General features: G+C 40.6%; 1 protein-coding gene across 2 annotated transcripts in view; it reads right to left on the bottom strand.

The window, feature by feature from the left end:
• Positions 1 to 1,568: 1,568 nt before the first annotated feature.
• Positions 1,569 to 27,620, bottom strand: part of ilkap (integrin-linked kinase-associated serine/threonine phosphatase) — a 75,945-nt gene continuing 49,893 nt past the window's right edge. For both annotated transcript variants that reach the window (XM_084335962.1, XM_084335963.1), the window contains exons 5-10: positions 21,238 to 21,331; positions 16,885 to 16,972; positions 11,005 to 11,138; positions 5,815 to 5,934; positions 5,274 to 5,355; positions 1,569 to 2,088 (exon numbers count right to left, since the gene is read on the bottom strand). In XM_084335962.1, coding sequence (XP_084192088.1) covers positions 1,954 to 2,088; positions 5,274 to 5,355; positions 5,815 to 5,934; positions 11,005 to 11,138; positions 16,885 to 16,972; positions 21,238 to 21,331 — 653 coding nt within the window. In that variant the 3' untranslated portion in view covers positions 1,569 to 1,953. The remainder of the gene's footprint in view (positions 2,089 to 5,273; positions 5,356 to 5,814; positions 5,935 to 11,004; positions 11,139 to 16,884; positions 16,973 to 21,237; positions 21,332 to 27,620) is intronic.

Below are 27,620 nucleotides of genomic sequence, written 5' to 3'. Positions count from 1 at the left end.
TGGGTGGTAATCTGGACGTTGTGGACAGTGACTCCTACAGGTCGGTTGGGGGCAGGCCACGTGAGCGGATCGGCGCGGCCGAGAAATCCGCTCTTCGCTCTTTAAAGCTTGGTCCGCTCCGCTAATCGTTCATGTTGACCCCGCCCCCAAGTCGCTCTCCGCTCGCTCCCCGCTCACCTTGAATCGAGCGCTCCCCGCTCCCCGCGCCAGATCGCTCGGCAATTTTTTTTTTTTTTTTTGGAGCATGGTGTAAATTAGCTCAAACTACAACAGTCTACACCCCCTGGGCCCCTTAACAATTGTTTGTATTGAGCCGCATTGTAATTGTACCCATTCTGCAATGTTAAATAACGTTGTTTATCCATTCATTAGCTCTATTAAGCGATGATAGGCTAGCCGAGCCACAATGCTATGGTCGCTGCCATTAACGTTAGCATGTAAGCTAACGTCAACAACAATGGCGTCGATACTTTTTCTAACAGGAGTGAGTGAAGGAGGAGGAGTGAAGCCTGAACATGATATCACAGGTTCACCCTTCTCATTGGTTGAAAATGGCCTTCATGTTTGTACATCGCCATCTGTTGCTTTGGCATTGTACTGCATGTATATTACATCAACAGTGTTAAACCACTGTGAGCGACCTGGAGTGGATTGGAGCGGAGGAGAACTCTCGCTCCGGACGTCGCGCCGACTCATTTTAAAACCCACTCCTCGCTCACGTCAAAACCGGCCGCTCCACGCCCCGCGCCGCTCACGCTCCGATCCGCTCACATGCACTGGTTGGGGGACACCTGCACAGCAGAGACAGGAAATGGCGGGGGTAGTGTGAGCCTCCCACACGTTACACCTCGCCAATGAGAGTCCGCGCTGGCAGGTGAAAAGATGTGACAGGTTGCCTCCTCGTGTATCGGAGGGGACACGTGATGCAAGGCTTCCATCCTCCCTACAACCGACCAGTGGGGGGCATATGCGAGCAACGTTCAAGACAGGGGAGGGGAGAATTGGAAACAGCGAAATTATTATTATGAAAATAAGGAGAAAAAGTGGATACAAAAAATATATATATATATATATATATATATTTGTATATGTTCTATGGAGTGTTGATCGGCATAACGATCACGCTTGGCCTTTTATGCCTGCCACCATATAGAGGACCACAATGGAAATAAGTCCTTAATCCTTTTGTCAACTTCCTTTGCGTTATCCTCATCAATTCGTGGCATGCATTAATGGAGTGTTGTGTATGTCTGCATTGTGTATATCCATGTCATGTAAATACAACTAACTAATTAACTAACGAACAAACTAGCTAACCAATTAACTAATCAACAAATTGAATGTGTCTTTGCACCGTTGTCACCAAGACAACGCCCTCCCTCCCACCCACTATACACAGACTTGGCTGACAGAGGGAGCACGTTCAGTGCTAGACTAAGACTCCCTAGATGTAGCACTGAACGGCACAGGAAGTTCTTCCTTCCGACAGCCATCAGACTTTATAATGCATCACTAGTCTGTGCCTCACTGCATCACTGAGCATAGGGTGACAGTACTATCTTCCTGGACTTTTACTTTTACTTTTAAACCGACATTGTACAATTTTACATTTACTGTATATGTCTACTGTATATTTTATATTAGAATGTATATACATAACATAGGAAATGTATATCCCGGACCGTATTTTACTCCTAGGCTTATTATTATTCTTATTCGTGACTTTTGTTTTGTCTACCTAAATGTTTACTGTGAGCGATTTGTAGTGCCAAATTTCCCTCGGGATGAATAAAGTATTTCTATTCTATTCTAAGACAGATTCCTGTACATTTATCAAATACAGTGTTTCTGATTCCAGCCGAGGTGAAGAGTATTGGGACGAATGAATTACAGAAAAGACCAACTTTCACACAACTCTCCCAGTACTTGTTGACCTGCTGCTCCGGAGTCTTTCTAGAAGCCGATGGAGACGAGGATGACGGTGACGTTGTCTGCACAGCCCCGCCTCACCGCCTCGCTGGCCAATCGCTGACAGGCGGCGTCGTATCGGGCCTCCGTCTGCCCCTCCTTTGTCTCCACTGTCCCGTCCTGAAGGGAGACATGGTGTCAGTGAGGATATTGCCGTGGAGATGGACACAATGGACAGGGCTTATCGTCACACAACACTGTTATTGGTCCACATTTGAAGAAGAAAGATAATCACATGGATGTATAGAATTCAGTTTCTGAACACATTATACAAGACTGTGAACTGCATGTAGCACTGAACTTTGGAGTTAGACGGTTAGCCTAGCTTAGAACTCTGGGAGAGGTGTTTTTGGCCAACAACTAACGGAACGTAGACCAATCTCGGTCACTCTCTTTGTCTGGGAACGCCCCCAAAACCAAATTTGGTCACGCCCCATTTTGCGCGACATCCAGGCTTTTTTTACTGTCAGCGTTTGGGAATTTCATGCCGACAGGTAGATGAAGTGAAATTATACTTATTTTAGAATATATATATCAAATTTCATGAGTATTCATCTATATTTAGTAATCTAAAGACTATTAGATATGAACGTATGTACCAGTAAAAAGTGGGAATCTCTAGAATGTGTTTTGGGCGACGGTGTTTACAAGTGCGGGTAGCCTCTCTAATCAATTTAACGTTATACACAACACTTTCTGTTGTCAATAGATGGCAGCATTGGTTTAAAAGGACTACAAAATGACTACAAATCCCAAGACCTTTATCACCTAGTTGTTCACAGGTCAGCACCGGATTAGGAAAACGTGATCTGAACACAGGAGCGTTAAACTATTAATGCGACCTGAATATAGTGACCGAGAATGGTCACCTAATTATTAGGGATGTCCGATATTAGCGGCCTACCGATATTGGCATTAAAATGTGATATCGGAAAATATCTGTATCGGGTTTTTTTTTACATTTATTTATTGTCAAAAGTATGCATAATGTTGTGTTAATTCCACAACAAGAGATATGTAATGTTAATTACCTGAAATTATTCCGTTTTTTGGGGGGGGAACCCTGCATATATCGGTATCGGTTGATATCGGTATCGGAAATAAGAGTTGGACAATATCGGTAAAAAAGCCAATATTGAGCATCCCTACTAATTATCTTAACAAAAGTGCATCATTAGCATTATGTTTGTTGTCTAAAGGGGAACATAATGGTACAATTTAAGATTTTAATGTTATCCGCATATAAAGGACAAATAAAACATTGTTAATTTGTAAGAAACCTCAATGAAAACGGCGCAGGGTAAGTTATATTCGCTATTGTTATGAAAATGTGATAGAATCCTATAAAAATGTGGACGAATTTGGTCACCGTGACGTTAGGCTAGCTGCCTGGTCCGTATCCACTTCCATTAATTTGTGCTAAGCTAGGCTAGCTTGCAGCAGGATAGCGTTCAACTGAACACACAGAGAAGACATTGATATCCATCTTCTCGTCTGACTCTGGAGAAGACGGTAAGCATATTTCCCATAATGTTGGTGTGCTCCTTTAACCCCTTAAGCCCAACTGGCCTTGTACCGGGCCGAGATATTTTGTACACTTGATCTCAAGAAGGTGCTGAATGAGCTAAATTTTTCACGTCTTGTCAATGTTAGTATGGTGTTATTCACCATCAAAGATGGGGAAAAAAAGAAATAATAATTAATATTCTCCTTTGGTTCATTACAATTTACTCAAGAATAGTAACAGACACAATATTTCTGACACTGGGAATACATTTCCTGAGGTCCATAGATGTCCCTAGACATGCCCCAAAAAAACATGCAAATGGTCACTGTAGAAGTGGAGCAATCTTCCATTTACTTGGGTATGTACTTTTAGGCGAATTTCTGAAAATATGGCTATGGCTCAAGAGGTTAAGCAGTGTTTCCCACAGGATTTTCAGAGACTATGGGGGGTGAACCTCCGACCCTCTAGGGGAGTCCGGGGGCATGCCCCCCCGCAACTTTTTTTTGTTGTACATTTTAAAGTTAAATGCATCAATCTGGTGCACTTTGAGAACAAAATAAAGAGGCTAGATCTATGATGAACTTTGTGCTCAAAACACAAAATCTACTAGACTAGTGCTTCCCAATCCTCTCCTCGAAGCACCCCAGCCGTTCAATGTATTTGTTAAATTCCACCACCAGCACACCTGATTCAACTTAACTAGCCCTTTATTAGTTGAATCAGGTGTGCTGGTGGTGGAATTTAACAAATACATGGAACGGCTGGGGTGTCTCGAGGAGAGGATTGGGAACCACTGGACTAGAGCATACATTTGAGCCATCAAAGAAATGAAGCAAAAGTGGTTATCTGTGTTGAACTGGTTTATCTTTTAGAAAATAAAAAAATATAGTGGATTACTATTACGACTACTACCAATACTACTGATACATCCCTATTGGCAAACTTTATATTTAAAAAAAAATAGTAAAATAAAAAAAAATAAAAAATTGGTTCATTATACAACTGTGGCGGGACTAATTAGACCGCCACAGTCTAGGTAATTAATGGGAAACACTGTTAAGCATTGTGCATCCATACTAATGGATTATTAACAGTTTAGCACATGTTTAGGGGGGGTATTGAATTGGTATAGGTAGATACTCAAGGTTGTGGTATCGATATCTGAGATGAAGAAGTGCCCATGTTGTAGGTAATAAATATACTGTGTACATGGGTACGATTCTCTCAAGACTTTAAAACTCTACAAACTGTAAATCAGGATTGCAAACTGTAAACCAGGATTACAAACTGTACAATTTACAAAGGATTAAGAATATACAAGAAATACAAAAAACAGGGTAACAATGCAACTAAATGAATGACAGGATAATCAATCAAAACAGACAATCAAAAATTAAGTAACTTCAAACTAAAGTGTTTTATGACCATCTAACAATGAAGATGACTAAACTGCGTGAGTCAATATTTGTACTGTTATTACCTGTATTGCTTCTACCCATTTCTTATTCTCTGCATTGCTTTTATTCTGTCTATTTTATGCTCATTATATGTCTATTTTACTGCTGTGAAGCACTTTGGGCTGCAATTCTTGTATGAAAGGTGCTATACAAATAAAGTTGTATTATTATTATTATTACAAATGTGTTGTCAGGACAAAAACAGCATGGCAGCATGTGGATAAATGAGGTCCCAACAACACCCTTGTTTCAGACAGTGCTTTATCCCTTCATTTAAATATAGACATCAGCAGCTCTCAAAAACCATCCATTCCTACAAAACAAATCCATTCTTACTGTACCTGCAGGAAACAGAGGACAAATTTAACTGCCTCGTCAGCTGAGAAGACCTTGAACAGTCCATCACAGGCCAGAATTATGAACCTGGCAGAGACAGACAGACAAAGAGATACATGGCGTTAGCTGTGAGTGTAGCTGTACCTGTCGTTAGCTGCGAGTGTAGCTACCTGTCGTTAGCTGCTAGTGTAGCTACCTGTCGTTAGCTGTGAGTGTAGCTACATGTCGTTAGCTGTGAGTGTAGCTACCAGTTGTTAGCCGTGAGTGCAGCTACCTGTCGTTAGCTGTGAGTGTAGCTACCTGTCGTTAGCTGTGAGTCTAGCTACCTGTCGTTAGCTACTAGTGTAGCTACATGTCGTTAGCTGTGAGTCTAGCTACCTGTCGTTAGCTGTGAGTGTATCTACCTGTTGTTAGCTGTGAGTGTAGCTGTGAGTGTAGCTACCTGTCGTTAGCTGTGAGTGTACCTACCTGTCGTTAGCTGTGAGTGTAGCTACCTGTCCTTAGCTGTGAGTGTAGCTACCTGTCGTTAGATGCGAGTGTAGCTACCTGTCGTTAGCTGTGAGCTGGCATCGTCTTAGGTCAGGAGTGGATATAACTCCACATCTCTTGTACTGTCCGTCACCGATAGACCGCGACACCTCCAGCACGCCAAGCACTCTGCCTTCCCTGCAACACACATGGGGACAAACACTGGTTTACCCTGCAGTCAGTAGCATACGACAGCATACAATCAATCACATGGCGAAATATGAAGAAAGACTTAATTAATAAAAACAATGAATAAGCAACGAATACATGTTTTGGTGACAATGGTGAAAAGACTATTTAAACGTAGAATCTGTAATGTCAGCAAACAATGACTGCTAGGCAAAAGTTTAAAATACAACCCATGTAAAAACCTGTCCTTAATCTAGTTTAAAATGAAACAGATGTAAAAACCTGTCCTTAACACTTTTAGTGCCAGCAGGGGGCGCACGATTTAGTGCTTCAATGATAGCGTTAAAACGCCTAATCTATGTTTTAAATTATGGCTATGTGTCTAATCTGCCCGTCGCTTATCAATGACTTGTTTGCAGTCAACATTGTTCCTTACCTGAGATCAGATGGTATCCAAAAAGATTATTCCAATTCCTGATCGCCATTCCAAATATCGATCGCTTTTATTGATCCAATGCTACATACTGTACATATGTATTCCACGCTGTTCTGAGGGTCCACAATGAATCCGATCGGCTCAGGTTACATGCCTGACAAGTAAAATGTGGATTCCGGATTTTTCTTTTCTCATCCATTTTCATTGAGTCCATTCCATAAGGGTGCATTACCATCTGGGAGACGATAGGGGGCGGTTTTTCACACCTGAGCTCCTACAGGGCTGCTGTACCAACGGGAGACTCGATTGATGAAATATGAATTCAGATCGCTAATAAAAAAATTAAACGCTAATAAACGTCGTGGGCATTCAGGCATTCGGCTGATAAAACGTGATATCACGTGATGGGCACTGAAAGTGTTAATCTAGTTTAAAATACAACAGATGTAAAAACCTGTCCTTAATCTAGTTTAAAATACAACACATGTAAATCCTCTCCTTAATCTAGTTTAAAATGAAACGTGTGTGAATCCTCTCCTTAATCTAGTTTAAAATGAAACGTGTGTGAACCCTCTCCTTAATCTAGTTTAAAATGAAACGTGTGTGAATCCTCTCCTTAACACTTTCAGTGCCAGCAGGGGGCGCACGATTTAGTGCTTGAATGCCCACCATCCACTTCAATGTTAGCGTTAATAACGCCTAATCTATGTTTTAAATTATGGCTATGTGTCTAATCTGCCCGTCGCTTATCAATGACTTGTTTGCAGTCAACATTGTCAAAACGGATTGTTTTTTTATCGGTTCATTTTCGTTTTATAGCATTTTGAAAAGCCCTCGTTTTCAAGGAAAATATTAATATTCCGTGATAATCGCCCTTTACTGGAATATTCTAGAATACACAAAAACGTTGTAATTTTTTCTGCCTATTTATGAATAGTTTTCAAATAAACGCTAGATTATCGATAGTATATGTGTACGTATGCACGCTATATAGGCGATCTGAAACATCTATTCTCTTATTTCCTGATCGCTCGCACAGCCACACAGCCACACACACACATAGGGGAAAAGCTTATATCTCCGTGAAAACAGGTCTGATTATCCTAAGACTGGTAAAATAGATTCCTTACCTGAGATCAGATGTTATCCAAAAAGATTATTCCAATTCCTGATCGCCATTCCAAATATCGATCGCTTTTATTGATCCAACGCTACATACTGTACATATGTATTCCACGCTGTTCTGAGGGTCCACAATGAATCCGATCGGCTCGGGTTACATGCCTGAGAAGTAAAATGTGGATTCCGGATTTTTCTTTTCTCATCCATTTTCATTGAGTCCATTCCAAAAGGGTGCATTACCATCTGGGAGACGATAGGGGGCGGTTTTTCACACCTGAGCTCCTACAGGGCTGCTGTACCAACGGGAGACTCGTTGATGAAATATGAATTCAGATCGCTAATAAAAAAATAAAACGCTAATAAACGTTGTGGGCATTCAGGCATTCGGCTGATAAAACGTGATATCACGTGATGGGCACTGAAAGTGTTAATCTAGTTTAAAATACAACAGATGTAAAAACCTGTCCTTAATCTAGTTTAAAATACAACACATGTAAATCCTCTCCTTAATCTAGTTTAAAATGAAACGTGTGTGAATCCTCTCCTTAATCTAGTTTAAAATGAAACGTGTGTGAACCCTCTCCTTAATCTAGTTTAAAATGAAACGTGTGTGAATCCTCTCCTTAACACTTTCAGTGCCAGCAGGGGGCGCACGATTTAGTGCTTGAATGCCCACCATCCACTTCAATGTTAGCGTTAATAACGCCTAATCTATGTTTTAAATTATGGAAAATTAAAAGATTCCATGATAAAAGACGTTTACTGGAATATTCTAGAATACACAAAAACGTTGTCATTTTTCGGCCTATTTATGAATCGTTTTCAAATAAACGCTAGATTATCGATAGTATGTGTACGTATGCACGCTGGGGCCGCGAGCTGAAAATCAATTGTCTTAGTTCCTCATCAGCGATCGCGCACACAGAGACACATCACACATAGGGGACACGTTGATATCTCAGCGAATACAACTCTGATTATCCCAAGACTGGTAAAATAGATTCCTTACCTCAGATCAATGTTCTCCAAAAAGATCATTCCAATTCCTGATCGCCATTCCAAAAATCGATCACTACTGTCTACTATCAATTGGCTACTGTGAATATATATTCCAGGCTGATTCCCGTCCCGCGATGACTTCCATGTTCATCAGACGGCTTGCCAGCTCAGGGAGCCAGCTGGCCCCGCCTCTACATATCACTGATCCCAGGTCAGTCTAAACCAGTGGTTCCCAAAGTCGGGGTCGCGACCCAAAGGTGGGCCGCGAGCAGCCACGGATGGGCCGCGAGATGAGCTAAAAAAAATAAAAAAAAAATAAATTTTTTTTTTTTTTTTTTATTTTTTTTTTTTTTTTTTTTTTTTTTTTTAAATTTTGTCAGGCCACTGAACTTAGAAGCAGGCCAGGACAGTGTTTCTAGTTGTATTCTAAAATTATATTCTATAGTATTCTAAAATGTGACTATATGGTTTTATATTAACTTAATAAATAAACAAAAACGAAAAATCTACTTATTTCAACGAACATTTCAAACTAAATAACAGATTATGCACATAAAACGCTGAAAACAACCGAAGCAACAATAGTATTTTAATGAGGCTATTATTATTATCATTATTATTTTGCAACAAGTTAGCCCTCACATAAATAGCACATATAAATGAATAACTAACTTGAACTAACTTAATAGGATTGAAGTGATATTTGGCTTAAAAAATCGGTCGCATGACAAAAAAAAAAAAAAAAAAAGCCAGACGATGTGCATTGGGCCGCGGCTCTCTGACGCCTTATTTTCTGGGCCCCGGCCTGAAAAGTTTGGGAACCCCTGGTCTAAACGACTGAGGTGCAGTTACTCAGGGATAGACGATAGGGGGCGCTTTTTTCCATTCTGAGCTCCTGATGGGGCTGGTGTACCAACGGGAGACTCGGTTGATGAAATATGAAATCAGATCGCTAATAAAAAAATAAAACGATATTACATGTCGTGGGCATTCAGGCATTGGGCTGATAAAACGTCATATGACGTGATGGGCACTGAAAGTGTTAATCTAGTTTAAAATTAAACGTGTGTGAATCCTCTCCTTAATCTAGTTTAAAATACAACACATGTAAAACATTTCCTTAATCTAGTTTAAAATACAACACATGTAAAACCTCTCCTTAATCTAGTTTAAAATGAAACGTGTGTGAACCCTTTCCTTAATGTAGTTTAAAATGAAACGTGTGTGAACCCTTTCCTTAATCTAGTTTAAAATACAACACATGTAAAACCTCTCCTTAATGTAGTTTAAAATGAAACGTGTGTGAACCCTTTCCTTAATCTAGTTTAAAATACAACACATGTAAAACCTCTCCTTAATCTAGTTTAAAATGAAACGTGTGTGAATCCTCTCCTTAATCTAGTTTAAAATGAAACGTGTGTGAATTAGTGCACTGCAACCTTGCCCAGGCCCGACGGGGCCCGGCCCGGCGGGTTCGGGCTGGGTAGGGCTTTTTTTTTAATAAATAATTCGGGCTCGGCCGGGCCCGGGCACCGCCGTTTTTTTTTCTTCTTTTTTTTCATATAACTAGGGTTATATGATAACCTTCGTTTTAAGATTCGCTTTCTCTTTTGCGCCAGAGAAACATTTGGATGTAATTACTGCAGCGCGCAGGGAGAACTCAGGGGACAAGTTCAACTCGATTGGTTGTGTTGGAATATAGCCAGTTGGCGAACGTTTTAATTTGTTCTTGGGATGTATGTAGCCGGTTTTGTTAACGGTGTTCACCGCGTTGCTGACGTCTGGTGAGTGATGTTTACTATTTGCTGGGTCGCGACTCGCTACTTGTTTTGTTGTGATTTTCATTACGTTGCTCTGCTCGAAATCTGATTTCTGTTTTCTGTTTGTTTGTTTGACTGAGTAGGCTATTGTGTGTGTGTGTGTGTGTGTGTGTGTCAAAGAAGATTCTATAGCCTTCAATACGTTTTACGAGGCTGATGTGTGAGTCAGTCTATATAAGCGAGCACTGGGAGAGACGGCATTGCGAAACAGGCTATGTAAATGCTTCTTAGTTTTGTTTATTTATTACGTTCATATAAAACCGTGTTTCGAATATTTAAAACAAATACAAAAAAAATTATATTTTAATAATAATAATAATTTTTTTCAGGTTTTCACGCGGGCTAGGGCTTAAAATATTATTTACAGTCGGGCTTATTTTCGGGCAGGGCCTGAAGTTCACGGGCTCGGGCAGGGCTCGGGCTTTATTTCAAGGCCCTTGCAGACCACTAGTGTGAATCCTCTCCTTAATCTAGTTTAAAATGAAACGTGTGTGAATCCTCTCCTTAATCTAGTTTAAAATGAAACGTGTGTGAATCCTCTCCTTAATCTAGTTTAAAATGAAACGTGTGTGAATCCTCTCCTTAATCTAGTTTAAAATGAAACGTGTGTAAAACCTCTCCTTAATCTAGTTTAAAATGAAACGTGTGTGAATCCTCTCCTTAATCTAGTTTAAAATGAAACGTGTGTGAACCCTCTCTGACCTGACGGTGCCTCCTGCTCTCTGGATCCTCATGCGCTCCTCATAGATGGTGGGGTTGTGTTCCTTACTGAGGGCCAGGGTCACGCTCCTGGTCTCTGCCCCACCCTCTCCCTGCTCCACCCGACACAGCACGGCCTGGAGAGAGAGCAGCACTACATCACTGCATGCACTAACTCAATAGGGATGCACCGAATGGGAAATTCTTGGCCGAAACCGATACCGAAAATAGGATTGGCCGAAAACCGAATGCCGAAAGTCCGAAAATTATTAATATAAATATATATATAATGTTTTTTTTTTTTTTAGCTACCTGATTATGGCAAAATACATGATTATGGCAAAACTTTACTTAAATAATATTAATAATCACTATTATGGGCCCATAAAACATTTATTCAGCACTTTTGAATGCATACATTAATTCCAGACTGACTGCTGAAAGATTGTACAATTAAAAATTTTTCTCTTTGCATACAACAAAATGTGCATTAAAGTCAAGTGCATTTTCTTTTCTCTGTAGGATAACTACAACAAAGTGCATTCTGAACAAAGCCAAGGTGCTTTAAAACGGCATAAAGATCTGCATAAAGACACACACACGAGAGGGAAAATAGCTTATAGCAGATTTAATAATGTTACTGTAGTGGTTACTGAGTCATAATTCACGGCGTTCTAGCCTACATGGAAGGACTGTTGTATTTACTACATCTCCTGTGACTCTTAGCGGGGGATGACGTAGCTTAAGAGAGTGAAAGACGAATGGAAGGTTGTTAGCTAGCTTAACGCTAACGTTAGTTAAAAAGGTTTTTAACCGCGACAGGCATATTAGTATATAAAGCATGTTAAAGTAGGGCTGGGCGATAAAACGATAACGATAATCATCGCAATAAATTATTTCCTCGAAATAAACATGTTTCGATATATCGATTTTCCAAGCTTGGATCAAACAACCAATCAGTGAAGGAGATGGCGACAGCGAAGGAGACCCGCGGTGCACCTCTGGGAGTCTGGGTAGGAAACAAGGCTGGCTAGGATCATTAGCTTGCACGCCGCTATTGTATAGTTTACGTGCGGAGTGGGTGTGTGGCGTGAATTCTGAGGGTAACGGTTAGAGTAGTGTGGGGTATGCGGTGGACGTTGTTGCAATGTATTGGGGCGGAACGGAGTATTTTAGGGTGATTTTAGTACATTGTCGTGGGATACAACGCTTGCTCTGGCTAACTGTGTTAGTTCCATTCTTATAATGCATATGATCCAGTGGCGGTAGGTTGCCCCCTGGTGGAATATAATAATCTATGCACTGGGGTAGAAGAACGTGCGCGGACTGATGACGACATCAACTCGAGACGAGATATTCAGTTGTTTTGAAATCACGCGGCATAATCACAAGAAACATTCATTCAGACTGTGTTGGATATAACTAAATGGATTTATATGGATTATGGACTTGGACACATCCATCGAGAATTCAAGCCGGGACCACAACGCTTCTCAAAGGGTTGGCTCGACACGCGACGGCTCTCGACTCCAACTAGTCTCGTAATGACGTCTTCGACTCTTCAAAACAACTGAGTCTATTAATAGCCCGTCGGCGCCGGCCATAAGAAGTTAATTAAACTTGACAGAAATGTATATCGACGATAATTATCGATATCGAGTTATATGAAAATTATTTTATACATAAAGGGCATACACACATTAGGAGATGTTTTCAACAAACGGGGTTTTTGTAGATATAAAGACATACATAAAAAATGTAATCTCACCAGTTCCACACATTATTTTTACGCACAGTTATTGGTATGTTTGAAGGCTCATGGAGTCCCATTAAGGATACCAATTGAACACCACAGATACCACACATTCTTCAATGAAAGAGAGACATCGAGAGGTTTTGTATCAGATTTTTATAATCAATTACTAACGTCCTCATATGGAGTCCTCCCCCTAGACTCAGTCTGGAGGAGGGATATACCAGACCTGGAAATAAATTTTGATTGGCAAGAAGTCTGGGCAAACGCTCGAATTGCGTCACGTAACCCGGACCATCAACAAATTAATCTTAACTATATTCACAGGACATACCTGACTCCTATAAGATTGAACAGAATGGGACTTAAACAAGACTCAAAATGCTCCTTATGTACAAATGGGGATGAGGGTACATTTATGCACATGTACTGGGATTGCCCACCAGTTAAGATATTCTGGAAAGAAGTGTCCCAGCAATTATCAAATTTCTTAATTCTGAATATACCTGTACACCCCCTGTTGAATGATGTTTTTGAGTTTGCAGTCCCTATACAGCTAAAGAGATTAGTTTTATCTGGTATCACAGCGGCTAAAAAGCTGATAGCATCACGATGGTTTCAACCGGAAAAAATTTGTCGGAAGGTTTGGATTCTTACATATCTCGATGTGATTTATCTAGAAATATCTACAGCAAGAATTTTAGGTGTCAGTGAATCCAAAATTGCAATGTGGTTAGAAGTGGTGGAGAGAATAAAAGCTAGCATATGAATTGTAGTGCCTGGTTAGGAGCGAATGATAATGGATGGATTATCCAAGTGGGGGTCCGGTGGGGGGGAGCGAGCGAGAGCATATGTGTGTAGGGTATTAGATAGCAAGTATTAGGTGTATATCTCGTATAATACATTTATTTAAATGGTGATTTCATTGGATGTGTACTGTTAATTAATGCTTGTATATCTAATTTTATGTTGTTATGTTTATGTTTATGTGTATGTTTAAAAAATTATTATTAAAAAATATATAAAAAAAATATATATTTTATTATTTTATCACGATAGCGTTTTTGGCCATATCGCCCAGCCCTATGTTAAAGACGCATTTATTGGATGCGTTGCTCGCGGAGTTTACATAGAAACAGCGCGACACGCAAGAGGAGTTATCACAGGCTGCAGAACGCAGGAAGAGCTGCCAAGCTGCTCACGTTACACGTTGCGCCTGCTATGTCTGTAACCGCGTTTTGATTATGTCATCACAACAACACGTTATTTGACATTCAGTGATATATTTTCGGTGCTAAAACCTAACCATTTTCGGTGGCCAAATATTCTGTGCATCTCTGCGCCATCGCTTAATGCACCAGAGGGCGCTATTACGCCAGCGCTGTAAGTCAATGGGGTGCTTTGATCACTTGCGAGTGCTTAAAATATATCTTATATTATATCTATGGGTCTAATACACCCGTCGACTGTCAGTGAGTTGCTTCCAGTCAACATCCACAAAACAGATTGTTTTTTCATCTGTACATTTCCGTTTGATACCGCTTTGAATATGAATAGTTTGGGTGCTTCTGAGTAATTCCAGGGAAAGACGCGATAATAGTCCTTTAGTGGAATACACTAAACACGTTGTCATTTTTCGCCTGATTATCGAATCTTCCTGAAATCAACGCTAGATCATCATTATTATCCTTCCTCATGCAAGAATGAAAAGAGGGGGGGCTCCCGTAGCTCACCGCATATATCGGCGCTATTTCTGCGTCGGGGAAAACCGTGCTCGTCACGGATCTGGGGGACACGAGTTCGATTCCCGGACCCGCCGTCATTTCTCAGAATGTCTTCCCCTGCTCTACATCCCATTTCAACCTGTTTCTGTCGGTCATGCTTGACCAGAAAAGCGATAAACGCTAAAAAATAAAGTTTTAAAAAAAAGAATGAAAAGAGCCCCCGCCAGCTCCTGCACTCAACGGCACACAGCCACACACACACACACAGAGACAGCGTCGATCGCGGTAGAAAGAAATATCAGATCAACGATCAAATTTATATATAGTGTTCTTACCTTGTCTCTGATGTAATGCAAAAGAAATAATCAAATTATCTGATCGCCATTCCAAATACTGCTCGTGGAGGTCCGTACCACATTACCGAGCGTTACACATGAACGTTGCAAAAGCCTACCTCGCCTGAGCACCTAAACCCCGCCCGCACGGCTCGTCCCAGAAAAGAAACTACACCATTTCCAATGGAGTGCAATACCAGCTGGAAGGCGTAGGCGGCATTTGCCCTTTTGCAAGCTCAGACCCATTCCCAATGATAACATCAGGCTGGATGGATGAAAATTAATGGATATAGCTAATAAAAGAAATAACGATTAAAACCAGGAGTTTTCTCGTGATTGGCGCGTTAACCCGACTTTTCTCGTGGCTGGCGTAGAATGAGTTAAAGGCCACTTCACCAAAAAAAACAACGCTGATTTATTTTGCACTTAATCTCACACATATCCCAAGGCTCTGAACTGTTTTGCACACATTATTTTAGTTTGACAGTTATTGAGAGTTGATGAGTTTGAATATGGCCACCAGTGATGTCATTAGAGGACACTGAATCCGTGTGTTGTGTTAATTACAGTTCAATAAAATGGTGTAGATTAACACTTTCCGTGCCGGAGGTCGGGTGCCCCAGAACCCCGTTGCGTGCCAGCGTCCACTTCAATGATAGAGCTCTCATATTTGCGAACGTATAAACTACATCTTAAATTATGGCTATGTGTATAATCTGGCCGTCGCTTATCAATGACTTGTTTGCAGTCAACATTGTCGAAACGTATATTTTTTATTTTTTATATAAATCGGTTCATTTCCGTTTTATACCATTTTGAAATACTCTAGTTTTTTGAAAGTTTCAGGAAAATATAAAGATTCTGTGATAAACGCCCTTTACTGGAATACACAAAAAACGTTGTAATTTTTCGGCCTATTTATGAATCGTTTTCAAATAAACGCTAGATTATCGATAGTATATGTGTACTTATGCACGTTATAGAAGCGGGCTGAAAAATCGATTATCTTATTTCCTGATCAGCACACACACACATAGGGCACACGTTGATATCTCTGTGAAAAAAGCTCAGATTATCCTATGACTGGTAAAATATATTCCTTACCTCAGATCAGATGTTCTCCAAAAAGATTATTCCAATTATTGATCACCATTCCAAATATCGATCGCGTTTATTGATCCAACGCTGGGTACTGTAAATATATATTCCACGCTGTTCTGAGGCTCCAGAATGAGTCCGATCGTCTCAGGTGACTTGCCTGAGAAGTAAAATGAGGAAGCAGGATTTTTTTTCCCCCATGCGTTTCATTCAATCCATTGCAAAGGGGTGCAGTACCACAGGGAGACGATAGGGGGCGGTATTTTCCCAATGGAGCTCAGAGAGAGTTTGCAGTGGTAACGAGAGGCTAGATTGATGAAATATGAATTCAAATCGCTAATAAAAATTTAAAACGAGATCTCTCGTCGGTTGCTACAACCGACCAGTGGGGGGCATAGTCGAGCAACGTTCAAGACAGGGGAGGGGAGAATTGGAAACACGAAATTGAAAATAAGGAGAAAAAGTGGATACAAAAAAGAGTAATAACATCACCACCATGATGCAGACGAACACGTTTCTCACTGGTAAGTAGGGATGTCCGATATTATCGGCCGATATTGGCATTAAAATGTAATATCGGAAATTATCGGTTTTCAAAAAGATTTTTTTTTTTTTCTTTTTACATTTATTTAATCTTTATTTACCCAGGCAAGCAAGTAAGAACAAATTCTTATTTAATTTATTGTCAAAAGTATGCATAATGTTGTGTTAATTCCACAACAAGAGATTATGTAATGTTAATTACCTGAAATTATTCCGTTTTTGGGGGGGAAACCCTGCATATATCAGTATCGGTTGATATCGGTATCGTAAAATAAGAGTTGGATAATATCGGTATATCGGATATCGGTAAAAAAGCCAATATCGAACATCCCTACTAGTAAGTAACGCTTGTGTCGTAGTTCCCAAAATGAACACGTCGTCTCAAAACCAGCCGACTGTAACGTGGACAGAGACGTGGACAGACTCGTACCCGGCTGTCTCCCAGGTTGGCTACGTACACCGTGTCGTCCGTCACCAGCATGCAGGTGGCTGTCGACCCGTCCTTCCAGGCTGGCTTCCTGTGGAGCAGAAGCACACAGTCTGACATCACTTCCTGTGGGGCGGAAGCACACAGTCCGACATCACTTCCTGTGGTGCGGAAGCACACAGTCTGACATCACACTCCTATGCTGAGCGGTTTCCACTGTTTCCACATAAAGTAGTTTCAGGAAAACGTACCGCTATGTGACTTGTTTTAACATGAATTACACAGTAACATTACTGACCAGAATAAACGGCTCTGTGACTTGTTTTAACATGATGAATTATACGGACCAGAACAGACAGCTATGTGACTTGTTTTAACATGATGAATTATACAGACCAGAACAAACAGCTATGTGACTTGTTTTAACATGATGAATTATACGGACCAGAACAAACAGCTATGTGACTTATTTTAACACTTTGGGTGCCGGGAAACGCCTAAACACGTCATTCCCGGCCATGCTCAAGTTGCCGAAGACGCCTTACAGCGTCTTTAATATCAATATTTCAAAAATCTGGGATCGGATTCATATGTCCCCTCCGCTGGCCTGAGATCCACCAGGAGGACCCACTGAGCTCTCTGGCGGTTCAGGAGCGCCATCTGGTGGCCGATCGGCGCAATCACTTAACAGGAAGTGCCGTAGAGGTTGTGCTGGACGGCCGTATTACTTCCGGGCACTCGCTAATAGGTCCCGGGACTCGATCTCGACACACTACATAGCGATCGATTGCCAATAAATCGATAAACAACATGATTTGGACGTATATACCATTATACAAGCTGGAGATGGACCGGGTAAATCTACATCCCATAATGATAACATTTCTACTCTACGATGATCGCCCAACGGCGCGCGGAGACTGGGGTGAGTTTTAGCGTGTAAAGTTACCGTCTTCGATACTAACTGCTATTATCAACATTTGACCCACATTAGATGATTGGTATAACGCTGCCCACGGAATTATAAACGCCCCCTAGCCCATCCGGTCAACATCAGATGACGTGTAGTAACTTCTAGAAGTACGTCTAGTTGGAATTTTTTATATCGCGCTGATTGCCATAAAACTGTATTGCATCATCAATATAATGTATTTGGGGCTATAGATCACGTTCTGGAGAAAGCTGCAGAAAGAGATGAAAACATACTTATACATTAGACCATACTTTACTATGAATATGTGAATGAAAAAGTGTAACGTTGCTACACAATGAACAATACATATAGGACTTTGAATGGGCCCTAATAATGGCAATGTAGCAATAGAATTTAAAAAGTTATAGCCCTGCAAAGAAGGGGACTTTCTCTATAGACAAATAGAGCCGGCAACCTACGGTTGATAATGAATTTAACCCATGGCAGCCAAAGTGTTAACATGATGAATTATACGGACCAGGGCGGCCGAGTGGCACAGTGGGCAAGGCGCTCGCCACTAACGCAGGATATGCTGGTATCGAGCCCAGCTCTCGGCATTGCTACCGGCTTGACCGGTCGTTCATACTACCTACCACAATTGGCAGTGGTAGAGGGAAAGCCGGTGGGTGGGGATTGGACGTTGTGGACAGCGACTCCTACAGGTCGGTTGGTGCGCCTGTACAGCAGAATCAGGAAGTATCGGGGGCAGCGTGAGCCTCCCACGCGCTACTCCTCGCCACTGAGAGATCGCGATGTACAGGTGAAAATATGCGACAGCTGCCTCCTCGTGTACCGGAGGGGACACGTGATGCAAGGCTTGGTCCTCACTGCAGCCGACCAGTGGGAGGCATAGTCTAGCAACGTTCGAGACAGGGGAGGGGAGAATTGAAGGGAGAATTGGCAAGACGAAATTGGGATGGGAGAAAAATAGAAAATAAGGAGAAAAAGTGGATAAAAATTTTTTATTATACGGACCAGAACAAACAGCTATGTGACTTGTTTTAACATGATGAATTATACGGACCAGAACAAACAGCGATGTGACTTGTTTTAACACTTTAACTGCCAGAAGACGAGTTTAGGCGTCCTTCCCCGCCATGCTCAAGTTGCCGAAGACGCCATAACTCGTCTTTGATATCAATATTTCAAAAATCTGTGATCGGATTCATATTTCCCATCCGCTGGCCTGAGACCCACCAAAAAGCCCCACTGAACCCTCTAGCGGTTCAAGAGCACCATCTGGTGGCCGATCGGCGCAATCGCCAAATAGGAAGTTACTTGGACGATGTGCTGTTCTCCCATATTACTTCCGGGCACTCTCCATAGGTTCCGGCACTCTAGCTCGTCACAATACATAGCGATCCGTTGCCAATAACTCGATAAACAACATGATTTGGACGTATATACCATTATACAACCTGGAAATGGACCGGGTATTCAAACATCCCATAATAGGAAAATGTATACTCCACGCTAGGGGTGGACGGTATGGTCTAAAATGTATATCACGGTATAATTTGAAGCATAGACGGTAACGGTATATATCACGGTATCATCGTTTTTGATAAAAAAAAATTAATTTTATTTTATATAATTTTTTTTTTTTTTTATAAAATATATATATTATATAATTTATCGTCGCGGGCAAGACCAGCCGCATTTCATTGTATACCTGTATGCCGTGACAATTAAAACTCTTGAATCTTGAATCTTGAATCTTGAATTAGACTTGTACTTGTATTATCTGCGAGACATCGCCACCACGCAACAAGCTCCACTGTCTGTGTGTACTCTAGTAGCCTCCAGCTACGGCCAGGATTCTCCGGAGCTGCACCTGGACCTATACTCGAGTAGCCTCGAGCAGAGCTACGGCCAGGATTCTCCGGCGCTGCACCTGGACCCTATTGCTCAGCAAGCCCTCAGCTCGAATACGCATCGAATCAGTGTTATAAGACATTAATATCAGGAGCTATCTGTAGCTACTGCTAGCCGGATATATAACGTTAATACAACGCCTCAGTGAATTATTTAGTTCAATGGGACATTTCGTTTTGAACGGTGAACTAACTTGCGCTAACGTGAGCTAACAGGTAGCATACACGTCTCTACTAGACTTTGTGGAGCGTTTGTTGATGTCAGGAGCTATCGGTAGCTGGCCGACTAGATACCGTTCGGTTAGACAATGCCTCATCATGTATTAAACTAAAAGTGAATAGTTGACTGGGTCATTTTGTAACGGTAGCTAAGCTAACGTTAGCTCAGGGAGACGCCGCCGTCCTCCCGTGTTCCGTCCCACTAGACTACTAGACCCGTGTTTACATGCGTGCGGTAGGGGCTGGCACGCCCACTGCGCGAAGCCTCCTAAATAACTTTTTCCAGTTCGCACATATCTATTATCTATGACTAATTCTATCTATTTTTAGGGGCAAATGCGAGTGAAATAGTTGCGCTGTGGTTACATGACGTCATTGCTATTTTAGAGCTCCTCTACCGGTTACACGGTATAGTCAAAATCCATACCGTAGAGCAAATTCATACCGTTTATACCGTCCATCCCTACTCCACGCTCATCGCCCAACGGCGCGAGGAAGATACGGTAAGATTCAGCGTTATTTTTCAATGTCTCCTATACTAACTGATCTGATGAACATATGACCCACACTAGATGAATGGTATAATGTTGCCCACGGAATTATAAACGCCCCCTCACCCATCCGGTCAACATCAGATGATGTGTAGTAACTTCTAGAACCATGTCTAGTTGGAATTTTTTATATCGCGCCGATTGCCATCAAACTGTATTTCATCATCAATATAATGCATTTGGGGCTATAGATCACGTTCTGGAGAAAGCTGCAGAAAGAGATGAAAACATACTTATACATTAGACCATACTTTAGTATGAATATGTGAATGAAAAAGTTTAACGTTGCTTCACCCTGAACAATATATATAGGACATTGAATGGGCCCTAATAATGGCAATTTAGCAATAGAATTTAAAAAGTTATAGCCCTGCAAAGAAGGGGTACTTCTCCATAGACAAATAGAGCTGGCAACCTATGGTATATCATGAATTTAGCCTTAGGCAATCAAAGTGTTAACATGATGAATTATACGGACCAGAACAAACAGCGATGTGACTTGTTTTAACATGATGAATTATACTGACCATAACAAACATCTCTGTGACTAGTTTTAACATGATGAATTATACTGACCATAACAAACAGCTAGACTGTGACTTGTTTTAACATGATGATTTATACTGACCATAACAAACATTTCTGTGACTAGTTTTAACATGATGAATTATACTGACCATAACAAACAGCTAGACTCTGTGACTTGTTTTAACAAGATGAATTCTGTGAGACAGCTTACTGGCTGGACGCTTTCTTCAAGAAGTCCTCATCGGTCTGCCGGAATGTGTCCAGGAGACACTTCTTCAGGAGTTTGTCAAGGTTTTCCGTGTCTCCTGAAAGGGATAAGAGCAGTTTGAACTAGGGATGTCCAATATTGGCATTAAAATGTAATATCGGAAATTATCGGTATCGGTTTGCAAAATAAAAAAAAAAATAAAAAAAAACAGACATTACATTTATTTAACCTTTAAGCAAGCAAGTAAGAACAAATTCTTATTTTATTTATTGTGAAAAGTATGCATAATGTTGTGTTAATTCCATGACAAGAGATATGTAATGTTAATTACCTGAAATGATTCAGTTTTTTTGGGGGGGAAAACCCTGCATATATCGGTATCGGTTGATATCGGTATCGGAAATTAAGAGTTGGACAAAAAGCCAATATCGAACATCCCTAGCAGGGGCGGGGCTAGGGGGTGGCTACTTGGGCTCAAGCCCTGAATGTTTTCTGAAAAGCCCCGAATCTATTTTCAAAAAGAAAAGAAAAAATAGTTTTTTTGACAATTCATCATTGTTACATGAAAATATGTTTGCACCAGATTTAGCAGAAGCTAATTTCCATCTGTGGTCTATCCAGCTGCTAACTGTATTTGAGTGAGTTAAGTCTTGGTGTTATGGTAGACTCAGACCTAAGCTTTAAATCACAATCAACAAGTTGACAAAAACTTAATTCTTCCACCTTAGAAACATAGCTAAAGTACGGCCATTTATAAATCAAAAGGACGCTGAAAACCAGATCCATGCCTTTATCTCAAGCCAACTCGACTACTGTAATGCACTCCTTACCGGCCTCCCGAAAAAATACGATGATAACTATTTTATTGCAATGCACTATTGCATTATTTTATTCTATTTTACTAACTATTTTATTGCACTGCACTATTTTACTTTGTATCAGTGATCATAGACGCCTGGCCATAAGAGCATTCGGAGCATCTGCTCTCCCACTATTGAACTTGGGGAAGCAAAGGTATGCTCTTGCTCCACCACTTTTTGATCATATGAAAAATATGATATATCCCCCCCCCAATAGTACAGGCTGAGTGCTTGTGTGTGTCACAGGCGACAGAGTCTCTTATCGGTGGCAGGATTTTCCAGTAAGTTGTTCAAACAAAAGATTATGTTAGACATGTCTTTACTATTGAGTGGTAGAACTTCTACCACGCAATACAATAAAAGTGTTTCATGTCCCGAAATGCCATCTGGTCATACCGTAAATCCTCTAATAATAATAATAATAAATAATTATGGTTGGCGTTAGCTTCAGTGCTAGCCGCTAGCTAACGTTGTCATATTATCTAGATATGTGGTGTCAGCTGGATGACATGACTTCGTTTGCAAAATACGTTCGCTATCTATATGGCAGACGAGCAGGGCCGGATTAACAACGGCCGCGGCCCGTGGGCCTCTAGTGACGAGGGGCCTAAAAAAAATTTTTTTTTACTTTATTCTTTTTATTTTAACTTTTTTTTTGGCTATCATACTGCAATATAAACTGAGTTTTATAGTGAAAAGAGCAGCTTTATTGGTCAAGATTGAAGGCTCTATATTGCAGGAAATTGCACGTACAGGTTCATTAAATTCAAAAAAAATCTGCCGTGGGGGAGCTCCAGTAGCTCACCGCGTATCTCTGCGTTATTTCGGCGTCGGGGACAACCGTGCGCGTCACGGATCTGGGGTACACGAGTTCGACTCCCGGACTCGCCGTATTTTCTCAGAGTGTCTTCCCCTGATCTATATCCCATTCAACCTGTTTCTGTCGGTCATGCTTGACCAGAAAAAGCGATAAACGCTAAAAAGAACCAGCTGTCTGGTCAAAGTTATAAAAAAAAAAAAAAATGCCGTGGAGGGGGTCGTGCCTGACCCCCTCGAAACCACTGCTTGCCTGCCCAAAAAAAATTAAATATATATAAAAAAAAATAAAAAAAATAAAAATAAAAACGCGGACACCTAACTGGGCTAAGCCCCGGATCTCCTACAATCCTAAATCCGCCCATGATCCCTAGTTTGAACCAATTAAGACAAAAGAAGGTAAGGTAAGGTAAGGTAAGGTAAGATAAGATAAGAAGGTAAGTTGAGATGAGATAAGATAAGAAAAGATAAGGTAATGTGAGATAAGGTAAGGTGAGATGATAGGATAAGGTAAGGTAAAGTGAGATAAGATAAGAAAAGATAAGGTAATGTGAGATAAGGTAAGGTGAGATGAAATAGGATACGGTAACGTAAAGTGAGATAAGATAGGATAAGGTAAGGTAAGGTAAAGTGAGATAAGATAGGATACGACAAAGTGAGATAAGATAGGATAAGATGAGGTAAGGTAAAGTGAGCTAAGATAGGATAAGGTACGGTAAAGTGAGATAAGATAGGATACGGTAAGGTAAAGAGAGATAAGATAGGATACGGTAAGGTAAAGTGAGATAAGATAGGATACGGTAAGGTAAAGTGAGATAAGATAGGATAAGATGAGGTAAGGTAAAGTGAGATAAGATAGGATAAGGTAAGGTAAAGTGAGATAAGATAGGATAAGATAAGGTAAGGTAAAGTGAGATAAGATAGGATAAGATAAGGTAAGGTAAAGTGAGATAAGATAGGATAAGATAAGGTAAGGTAAAGTGAGATAAGATAGAATAAGATGAGGTAAGGTAAAGTGAGATAAGATAGGATAAGGTAAGGTAAGGTGAGATGAGATAAGAAAAGATAAGGTAATGTGAGATAAGGTATGGTAAAGTGAGATAAGATAGGATAAGATGAGGTAAGGTAAAGTGAGATAAGATAGGATAATGTAAGGTAAAGTGAGATAAGATAAGATAGGATAGGATGAGGTAAGGTAAAGTGAGATAAGATAGGATAAGATGAGGTAAGGTAAAGTGAGATAAGATAGGATAAGATGAGGTAAGGTAAAGTGAGATAAGATAGGATAAGGTAAGGTAAAGTGAGATAAGATAGGATGAGGTAAGGTAAAGTGAGATAAGATAGGATAAGGTAAGGTAAAGTGAGATAAGATAAGATAGGATGAGGTAAGGTAAAGTGAGATAAGATAGGATAAGACGAGGTAAGGTGAGATAAGATAAGATATGGTAAAGTGAGATAAGATAGGATAAGATAAGGTACGATCTGATGGATCTTTTCTGGAGTCCTAGCAGCACAGGGGAGGGGAGGTACAGGCAGGGTAGTAGAAAAGAATATACTGTATATAGCTAACCTAAGTCTACTCTGTACAAACATACAAGACCCCACACTGAGTCTCAGTCTCTCTCCTGGACTGAGGGGATGGGTCTGATGTTTGGTGCCTGGTCCTATCTGCTTCTTACCAGTGATGTTATTGACCGGTAGAGTTTTCTCAGCACAAGCCACGCTGTCCCTCGTACTTGTGAAGACGATTGAGGTCTACTCCATGGTGCACAAAGTACACTTCAGTTGTCTTCAGTCAGGCTGTACAAACAGGAACTTGACCCCATTGATTTTGCATTGGTTTGTGGCTAACTAGCCGCAGCTAGGATGAGGAACGGTGTGGATTGAGCTGGGAAAGGACTCTACTGATCAACAGCATCATTGGTGTATGTTACAGACCCACATTTTTTGGAGAAAGAATGCTTAATCCTGGGAGATTTCAACTCCAATGTATTAATGTCCCGCCGCAAAAACGGTCTAGCGATATCACTGGCTAACTTTTGTAAAGTGTTTGGTCTAAAGCAGTTAATAAAGGAGCCAACTAGAGTGTCTGTAAACAGCCAGTCTATTTTAGATTTGATCTTGGCATCGGAACAGGAAAGGACTTGCTCTGAGTGATCACAATGTAATATATTGCACTCGGAAAATATCGAATAAACAGACCAATCCAGGGAACCACAGATCTATTTGTTTTAGATGCACTAAGACCTACTCAAAGGAGGCATTTGAACAGAAACTTTCAGAGAGGGACTGGTCTGATGTTCTGGGTAGCAAGGATGTTGATGAGGCTTGGCATCTTTTTAAAAGTAATTTCTTGACTGTTTTAGATGATGTAGCTCCACAGGTCAAGTCTATGGCTCAGAGCAAATTTTTCTACACCGGGATCTCAATGTGGAACAGCCTTCCACTTAGAATAAAACTGTCAGGATCTAGAGGAATATTTAAAGGTCAGGTCCGCTCATATCTCTGGGGTAAAGTGGCCGGATATCTGTCAGGTCATACTTGGATTGTTGTTTTAATGATTTAATGTATAAGAAATGCGCTATTTTATGGTATTTGGTCAGGATGCTATTGACTTGTTTTTAGATACCGGTATGTAGAATATGGATGTGTTGTTTTATGTTATTTGTATATGTCCTTTGGTCAGAACATCGGGGACCCCTCAGTACTTTTAGCAAACAAAAAATATCTTATAATAGGTCCACAAGATCTACCCAGAGAGGGGACTGTACTGTGCCGTTTAGGTCCAGCTCCTTCAGTCAGTCCTGTTTTGTAGTCAGAGCCACTCAGTTCTGGAACATCCTACCAACTGAAATGAGACACTGTGCTACCTACCACACCTTTACAAAAAAACTCAATACCTGGTTATTAACCAATCAAACATCTAATCACTTTTAATCAGTTAATTGTGTATTTTATTATTGCTTTTATTATTATGTTGGATTGTGTTGTAAATACTGTGTTGTACTTTTAATGCTTCCGTTCTAGATGTATTGTCGGTCTCATAACATCTTGCCAAAAGGACTACAGTTGCGAATTAGCCAGCTGGCTAAAACTGACACATCTACAGAAATGTTTATCAATGTGTACTGTCCTTTTTTTATTTAATTTTTTTTAAATAAACTGAAACTGATGCTGGAAATAAGTGTTGTCACTTTTGCATGTTATCCCTTGGATTTGTTGTGTCTTTGGATCCATAAATAAAATCAATCAATCATTGTTAAGTAAGAAACTGGGCTAGGTTTCTGGGCGCTCCAGTAGCACACCATGTACCGCGCTGCGTCGCGGATCGGCTGACCCCGGGTTCGATTCCCGGACCCGCCGTCGTTTGCCAAATGTCTTCTCCTGCTCTCTCTCCCGTTTCACCCTCACTGTGTCTGTCGGTCATGCTTGACCAGGAAAAAGCGATAAAAGCTAAAAAAGAAAGTTTAAAAAAAATAAACTGGGCTAGGGTAAAAAAAAAAAAGGAGAAATCACAACTATCCCTTTAAACTTCACATTTCTACCAAGATATTTTTATTAGAGTTGTTCCGATACCGATACCAGTATCGGAAATGCCGCCGATACTGCCTAAAATGCTGGTATCGGCGAGTACCCTCTAATTCTGCGCTCCGATACCATATGACGTCATTTATCAACAACACTGCGGTCTGCTGAGTGAGCATTATAAAACAAACGTGTTTTTAACCGACCGTGAATTAAAGTGTCAATGCCGTTTGTCATTTTAACAGCAGATACTTTCTTAAATGCCATCCTCCCGACAGAGCGGTGTTGACGGGGAGCTCTGATGGGTTCGCTTGGTGGTGTTATTAGCATTGAACAGCTAACCGAAAGCTAGCGTTAACTAACGTTAAAGTTTTAGCTTTAACGTTACCTTGGCTAAAGTTGGGACTATTTATAATCCAGCAATAATGGCTGCAGACCTGCAAGCAAAGTACAGCAAGTTGGCAAAGGAGTATTCATTTCACATTTTCACCAGTAACGTTACAGTCTTTCCATCTACCGGTAGCTCATGCTAGCTAACCTAGCTCACGTTAACGTCTTCACTGATCGACCACCTCGCGTACACAATTAGTGACAATGTTTAGCTTTTAGTGCCAAATGATAAGAGTCTGAGGCGGAGTCTCAAAAGAGAATGTTGAATATTTATTGTGCAAAAATCACAACAGCTACTTAAACGGAGCCTTGTGGAAGCAAGTGCAGCAACAAATAATGTCCGTGTGGAACTAATGTGCCAACAACCTTTCCGTGGGTGAACTCATTGAGATAGTTTTCAATTACTGATACTAATCTATACAATCACCTGTTGTTGAATAAATACCATTACTTTATAGTTATTACTAAAATAAAACAGTATATATAAAACAGTAGCTGTATAACAAAATAAAAAAAGTTTTATAATTTATATCATTTGAATTTTTTTTAATGTATGCACTGGTATCGGATCAGTATCGGTATCGGCCGATACCCAAAGCTTAGGTATCGGAATCGGAAAGGAAAAAATGGTATCGGAACATCTCAAATTTTTATTGCAATAAGGAGTAGGACCTGATAAGCATCTTGCTTCTTCCTATTCCTTTTCAAACAAGAGACTGTTTTTTGTTCATAATTTTATCTTACTTTTCTTCTTTTTTTTTTTACTGCTAATTATCTTTGCATTTTCTTTTTTGT

This window comes from Notolepis coatsorum, assembly GCF_963971535.1.
Source record: "Notolepis coatsorum genome assembly, chromosome: 1".
NCBI lineage: Eukaryota > Metazoa > Chordata > Actinopteri > Aulopiformes > Paralepididae > Notolepis > Notolepis coatsorum.
This window is presented reverse-complemented; position numbering and strand designations above follow the sequence as displayed.